General features: G+C 42.7%; 1 protein-coding gene across 1 annotated transcript; it reads right to left on the bottom strand.

Annotated features, from left to right (window-relative positions):
• Positions 1–336: 336 nt before the first annotated feature.
• Positions 337–1,687, bottom strand: LOC138473600 (lysophosphatidic acid receptor 6-like). Its single transcript, XM_069612160.1, has one exon. The coding sequence runs from the start codon at positions 1,645–1,647 to the stop codon at positions 529–531; it is 1,119 nt and encodes a 372-aa protein (XP_069468261.1). The 5' UTR covers positions 1,648–1,687; the 3' UTR covers positions 337–528.
• Between the last annotated feature and the right edge of the window lie 5,986 nt (positions 1,688–7,673).

Raw genomic sequence — 7,673 nt, 5'->3', positions numbered from 1 at the left:
TTATTCTGTCTCATGTACGATCACTTTATGACCAACAGCGATATGTCGGTTCCTTCTCTTTTTTATTGAATAAATGGCTTTTTAAACCACAGCTATCCCCATGGACTTTTTCCAGGTGCCGTGCCCGTCTTTTTGCGAGTGATTCTCGCTAATCTGTAGGTGCATCATATATAAAAACAACAGAATGAAATTGAGGGCGAAGGCAAAGAAAGCGGCATTATAAAAGAGTTACCGCTTTGTCCTACTTCCTTGTCACAATCCTTACTTCATTGAGGCACAGCCTCCCCTGACAGACCTTCCAAAACACCCTTTCCCACATCAACATGGAGTATTTTCTGGACTGGAAGTCCTACCTCCATGTTTATGTATTTTTGGAACTTTCCTCTAATTAACCATCAAGACTCCTAGCCCTACCCTCGGCCTGGTATCTCATGTACTCTTCAAAAGAACAGGGCAAGATGAGCGAGGACTGTGATGAGGAAGATCTGGACTCAGAGTAATGAAGATTAATGGCAAGTAATCGGGCCATTATATTTGTCTCGATAAAAAGCCTGGCCCCTCGCCACTCGTGGCGACTGAGCAGGCCACATCGGTACCAATAATTCCTTCTGTAGCAATGCCATACGGAGAGTGCCGATATGTTTCTCCATAACCGGCACTTGCATTTTGGAAGTGCTCTGTTTGAGACGCAGCGCCACCACAAGGACTGCCTCCCCGACACACGATCCATTTGAAGGAATTGATAAAGTGGGCATAAAACTTATCTGAAGCAAAACAGTACAACATAGGATCAAGACAGCAATTTGTTCCTGATAACACCCAGGTTATATAATACCCAATTTCAATCCTCTCCAATAATGTGCAATTTGCGGGGAGAAACAACGCAGCTGTGACCCCCAATGTCCTCAGAACATGCAGTGGAACATAACAGATGATAAAAATGACAAGAGATACGCCTATAGTTTGGAGAGATTTTGATTTCACGATTTTGCTCACAGTATTCACTGTGTTCATTTTTAAAATAAACCGGCCTAGTAAGGTGTAACAAATGATAGTGATCACAAAAGGAATGAGCAGCCCTGAAAATAGGATAACCCAGTTCCAGACAAAGTATAGCACAGCTTGCTCTCTTTGATGTATGCTCAAACATTTGGTGGTTCCATGAATTTCAGAGGTTTTCAATGTGAAGAAAAATGGAAGCCCCTGTAGGACGAGGCACCCCCATATCATCAGGGAAGACTTCTTAATGAATGAGTCCCTTGATAGGACTGTTCCCCTTACATTATGAGCCACGGTGAAGTATCGGTGCAAGCTGATGAGGGTCATGAAATATACACTGCCATACATGTGAGTACTCAACAGGAAAACCTTGACCTGGCATAAGAACGTCCCAAACATCCAGTCTTCAGTAAAGTGGTAGACGATGATGAAGGGTGCGGCAGGTGTTATGATGGCGTCGGAGAGGGCCAGGTTGAACTGGAGGATGATCATTGAGTTCCATTGTTTAATACGAAACCAGAAAATCCATATGCTGGTGCAGTTCAGTATGAAACCACAGAAAAAAACCAAGCTCAGGAAACCTGGGAAGAAAGCGGGTATCTTCTGAGGCTCGCAGAATGTGGTATTGGTGGAAGGGTTCAGCATCATGTCCTTGAAAAGTCACTCCAAAGATTATCTCAGGTTTCCAAAGTGCAATCTATGAACAGAAATAGAAGAATGATAGAGAGGATTTACAATGAACCCATATATATTTAGGAAATGTGAATTGCCAAAATGTATTGTTTTCATTATTTTATAAGGGCTTGGAACGTACCTATGTATACAATCCCTACATCTGAAGTCAATACAGGCAAGGTTTGTTAATGGACCGATGAACCTATGCAGACACTGGGGATTGCTGTAACCAAAACATGTGGTATGTTATGTTATAAAGTTTTTATACTATGTCAAACAAATCACCACCACAGTCATTTCAGAGTTCCTGGCTTGTCCTATGGTCTGTTTATTGTGCCCCCGCCTGAGGTATTCAGACCTTAGACTGTGGAAGGAAAAAGAGTAGGCAGAGGAGGGCATGAAAAGGGGTGGAAAGCCACAGACTCAAGGTGGGTGATGTAGAAAAGAAAAAGGAATGTTTTGTGATACCTTGAGTGTGTGCGGATCCTTTAAGGTGGTCCATAGATTGATATTGTAGAAAGGATGGTATATTCTTAGCATGTTTGGCATCAAACAGATTGACTATGAGAAGCAATTTCGAGGAGCAATAGGTAGTAATAACACGTGGTGTCTGGCTGAATGATGTACTCGAGGGTTGTTCCAGCTGCCTACTTAAATCATGATGGATTTTTGACCGTAGAATATCTTTTACATTTTTCCTTGGGGAAAATTCTGGAATAGTTACTTGGGCCTGCTAAACTGGGAGGCCAGATATGGCCCTACTGCTACAAGGGAAATGGTGAATGTAGTTAGAGTACAACATGGTAGGAGAGGTTGCCATGGATCTAAGGGCACATTGTAGGTTATGCTGCAAGTGTGGCACTCAGAAAGAGGTGGGAATAATGTGATACTCTGATCATACACTGTCTGCGAGTGCAGACACTGCACATCTCAGGGTTCCTGTGCTGGTGGCTGCATATGTTACATAACTACAACACATAAAACGATGTCACACTTGTTGCTTTTATAGCGCGTAATGCCACAGTAAGCCCTGCTCACAGCACTGAGGAGCAGGCAGGTCCTCCAACAGCCAGAAATAAAAGGTCCTGCAACACCGAACAGTTACAAATGGCCAGTTCCATATTAGGGATGAATGAGTGACCCTGAAGGCACTTGCAGGTTAGGGTGGCATTCTGTACTGAAGGTTCCCTTCCATGGAAACAGACCTGTGGCTGGAGCAGTTATTGGGCCCTGCTAGAAAACCATTGAGAATTTATGGGGTGTTGTGGAGACTGGGCCCCTCTTATTCAGTTTGTGGGTTCCTCTGGGAATAATGTGCATATAGATTGCCCCTTCCAACTACTTCTTTGAGATGCAGGTGTCTAGTTAACAGGTTGCAGTAGGGTGAACACAAAAACAGCTCCATTTACTGGTAAACCTGCTTTTTGAACATCACCAACCAATGTTCATTCCCCTGGAAATACTTTAACGTTGTTGTGACTCCCTGAATAATTAGCACGATTTTTGATTTCTTTTTGGTCAATATGTTTTTTGACTGTATAGGTGGGTTCCGCTGCCCCATCTTCCATGCGTGGCATGAACAAAGAGCTGTTTTCTTCTCCATTTGGCACAGTGACGATGAATGACCTTCACATCTCATTCTGCCAGATGGCTTTTTGGCATTGTAGGTACTAGGGATCTGATCTGTCGCCCATCGTCCATCAAATCTTTCCCTATTTCAGAGTAAAAATTATGCCAATGCATGGGCAATGTATGTTCACACACGTAGAAAGAGGGTAGATGCTTGTCAAATGTATCAAATACATGGACAAATGATACACCACCGGATGATCATACTGAGGTCTTGTCCTGGATGAGGACCCACGTTTGAGAGTGTATAGTCCTCAACAATGTTCCCTCTATAAGCTGTGCTCATGCCCAGCTTCCATGCAGGTGCCACTCAGATGAGTGTTAGTAGCGCAAAAAGACCATTCCTACCTTCTCAAGAATTAATAAGTCACAAGCCACAGCAGCTACTCTAATAACGCTAAATTATACGATCTAGTCTTGGTACTCTGGTCTAGCCTGTTAACATTAACCTACTATGCAAGTGTGACATTAAACACCACAAAACCCTAAAAAGAGAATACACCTTCAAGACGTTTAGGACGAATATGAAAAAGTGGCTCCATGAACAAAAGATCTAATCAAGATATGCCTGCACACAATAATCTCCCCTTCCGAACCATGACCCCGACACTTTGCCACACTTATACATTATGATCCTAGCTTCCGACCCCAGGCCACATTCAGATATTACCTCCTTGACTCTGCCTACCTTGGTTCTGTGAAGGTTAAAAGTCTTTTATCTACATCAAGATGTTTTATGTTTGTTGTAATATGAATAGCATTCAAGCAACAGAATTTCTGTTACTCATGGGATCACAATACAAGTTGGGTGGTATTCTGGTGGTAAATGCACCAGAATACTGCCAAACCTAATTACTGTTACCGGCAGTTGGTCCAGTGTATTTATCGCTGGATTACAAGTGGTGGTAGGCAGCGTCCCCATTTAATGAAGTCCGTAGGACTCCAAGGGGATTTTGGTGGAATTATTGCCGGAGGTGAATCCACCACTTCACCACCTAACTTGTAGTACAGAAGTGCGGTAATGCTGCGGTAACAGAGTTAAAACTCTGTTACCACTAATTATTACTGCACGCCCATACTCATAATGAGCCCTATGGTATCTTAGAAAAAAATCATCACCCAACTGTCAGCTTAAATATCGGATACTGACTGTAAGCAGGTTACATGCTTCTAATAATGTGTATGTGCATCACACTATCACTTTGAAGAAGTGCAGTTGCAAGTTAACACATTATAAAACTCAAATATTAATTTTCCCTCTAAGGATTTTGAGTAATGTAAGGGATCAACAGTAAGACTCGGACACAGTGGCAGTTTTGGTGTTGATTAAAGACTTTTATTGATAAAGGAAAAACTGGTTTGGGGAAATCCTACATATCCCAAACTCTAGGAGGCATTTATCTGCCTCAACAAAGCTAGGGAATGTCTGTGTCAGAATGTCCAAAATAAAGAGTTCACTGACCTGTGTCCAAAATCCTAAGGAGGCCATCAACACACTAAACTTAATATAACGAGAAGTGGGGGATATCTTTCAGCTGAACACCTGCAAAGTTCTTTCCAAAGTTCCAAACACAAAGTTCTAAAGTGTAAAAGAAACCAATAAAGTTCCACCAGAAAATGGGGGCTTCTCTTCCCCCAGATTTCTCTGGCTTTTATTTCAATGTTCTTCTACTCCAAAATGTCATGGGCTTCCTCCATTTTAGACGGTCTATTCATTCAAAATAAATGCTCTTTCTCTTGACCTCTTTTGGGTTATAACATACCACAATCTGAAGGGGTGTGACCCTTCCCTTCAAGGTTTTCACAATTCCACAATTCACAGGCTGAGTGGGTGTTTTTCTGCCCCTGAGCTTCCTTTGCTTTTCCAAAGTTCACATATTTCACAGTTTCATAAGCTCACAGAGTGTGTCTCTGTCCCTGAGCTTTCTTAGCTTTTCCACAGTTCACATATTTCCTGGTTTCCACAATTCACAAGCACAAGGAGTGTATCTCTGCCCCTGAGCTTTCTTTGTTTTTCCACAGTTCATGTATCTCACATTTGGTCGGCTGTTTCCCCTTTTCTCAAGTTCAAACATTTTGATTGGGGGCTGGTCCCCGACTCACTGTATGCCTAGTTCACTCTGCTGCTAGGACTTTCTAATTTCTCCATTTGGGTTCGGCTTCCAGACTTGTGTGCCTGAGTTACTCTCCTGCCAGGACTTTCTTACTTCATTAATAGGGTGTGGGTTCCAGACTTGGTGTATGCCTGGTTTACTTTCCTGCCAGGACTTTCTTACTACATTACTTGGGTGCGGGTCCCATACTTGCCGTATGCCTGGTTTACGCTGCTGCCAGGACGTTCTTATTTGGCTCAGTATTAGGGCGCGGGTCCCGGACTCACACTTCTAACTAGTAGTCACCTTCTCTTTTATCCAGTCCCAAGATTCTTTAACTATTCTTTTCATATATTGGGTCAGCGACCACTTTTTAGTAGTCTTATTCTCTGCTCATTTGTCCCAGTATCCCAGCTCCTTTGGTTTGGCTTACCAGGCTCATCAGTGGTACGGAGCATATGCCATGAAGCATCCCAACCTCTCTCTCTAGGCTTACCGGTCTCCATCGGTGGCTTCGGCATCCCTCGCATCTCACCATTCTCACTGCTGCTTGCTTGTCAGCTGGGAGAGTGTCCCGTTGGCTCTCCGGTTCCTGCTTTACCCCCTTCCTCACTTGACAGCTCCTACGTGCAAACCTTCCACTGTTCGACTTCCCTGGAAGGCACTTCCAGCAGCGTATCTGCTCCACACTGCAGCCTGCTCTCCTTCAGTGTCCCAACAAACATCGGGTGAAATTATTCTCTCCTTCTCTCCAACTGTGGTGCATTTAAATGTCCTGGCACCTGTTAACCTTTCCCAACAACTAGAACGGAGCATTTGCTTTCCGCTTTTAGTGACCTTCATTACTCGAGTCTTCTTCCTCATCTCAGTGTTATTAGGTACAGGAGAATGTAAATATGCTTGGTTATTAGTCATAATTGAAGGTTCTACACCTACACTACAATATGCTATACAGGAATGGGGGCTGGGGGGAGCAGGAGGTGTTACCAGAGGCAATGAAATGGGGAAATGTCTGTTTTAAGGTAGCAGGTTTACCCCCCCCCGAGGGGTGTCTTCCCTCATATGGTCCTCCCACACGTAGCCACCCCCTGGGCCAGAGTTATGTATCTTCTGCCTTTCCCTGGCCACATAAGGGAAGCTTCCCTCAAGGGAAGCAGTGACGAAATTGCTAGATTCATCACAGTAGGTAAATGTCATGCTCAACATCTCCTACTTTAGCATTGCTAATGTTACCCTATAACATTGCAGTATCATTTACTTCACCTGCAAGGGATAATGGATATGGACTATGCGTGGGATCCCTCGTACATGGTATTAGGGCGACAGATTTTCATACAGATAAAATGGTTCTTACACATTCTGCATGCTTTACAAAGATTTCAGAGCTCTAATGGGCATAGCACTTGAGTCTGTATGGTGCATGTAAAATGGGTCACGTGTGTTTAGTTTTAGAATTTCAAACATTTATTCCAATTGTCTTGACTTGTTTTTGTAACAATTTCATAAATTTTTCAATCATCTCTCATTGTATTAATTTCATACAATTCGCTTTCTTGTTCATCTCTCTACACATGTTTCCCCATAGTGTTTTCTATTGTTCATCAGGAGAGGAGACCATAATGTTGATTTTCTAACATAGACTAAATTGTTCTGTCTCATGTATTTTTCATGCATTTTTCATGCATTTATTTATCATTCCTTTTGCTATTTGTCAAGAGTAAAGGAGAAGGATCTGATTGTCCTTCTCACAGCGCCGGAATCTAATGGGCATACACCTTAACAAATGATATGGTAACTGCAATACAAAAACGGTTTTGCTGATAACTTGTATTATCCTACCCAACAATATAAGTTGGGATATGTTGCAAACAATCTTGTATGTACTGCAAAATGATTATGTACATGCAGATTCATGACATTTTCTTAAACTGCCCATAATATCATATTATGGCTTTAAGTATATTTTGCTTGCTGCGTATTGCGGGTATGCAAATGTCCCAGTGAGTGTTTTACTGCTACAATTCCTCACTTTTACACAACCCTGTCGACTAGAATGTGAGGATAACACAGGAGCTGGGAAAGTGTCCAGGGAGAAGGGCACATGAGAAGAAATCGGCATCTTCGGGGTGAAGAAGAACAAATCAGTCAAACATTTCGGCAGTACACTACATTAAAGGAAATGTGTTGTATGTTTGCTAAAGGATAGGAAACTCCGGTAAGAGTCTAGGAAACTGCACCTTCCAATTCTTTGTATGCTCAGCTGGTAGGGGCTTTTCA

Source organism: Ambystoma mexicanum, chromosome 8 (assembly GCF_040938575.1).
Source record: "Ambystoma mexicanum isolate Mex_15411 chromosome 8, UKY_AmexF1_1, whole genome shotgun sequence".
Taxonomy (NCBI): domain Eukaryota; kingdom Metazoa; phylum Chordata; class Amphibia; order Caudata; family Ambystomatidae; genus Ambystoma; species Ambystoma mexicanum.
Note: the sequence above shows the minus strand (reverse complement) of the source record. Positions and strands in the feature narration are given on the sequence as shown.

Excerpts from the sequence above, each read along its gene's own strand:
- LOC138473600 (XM_069612160.1), bottom strand. The coding sequence starts at position 1,647 with ATGATGCTGAACCCTTCCACCAATACCACATTCTGCGAGCCTCAGAAG.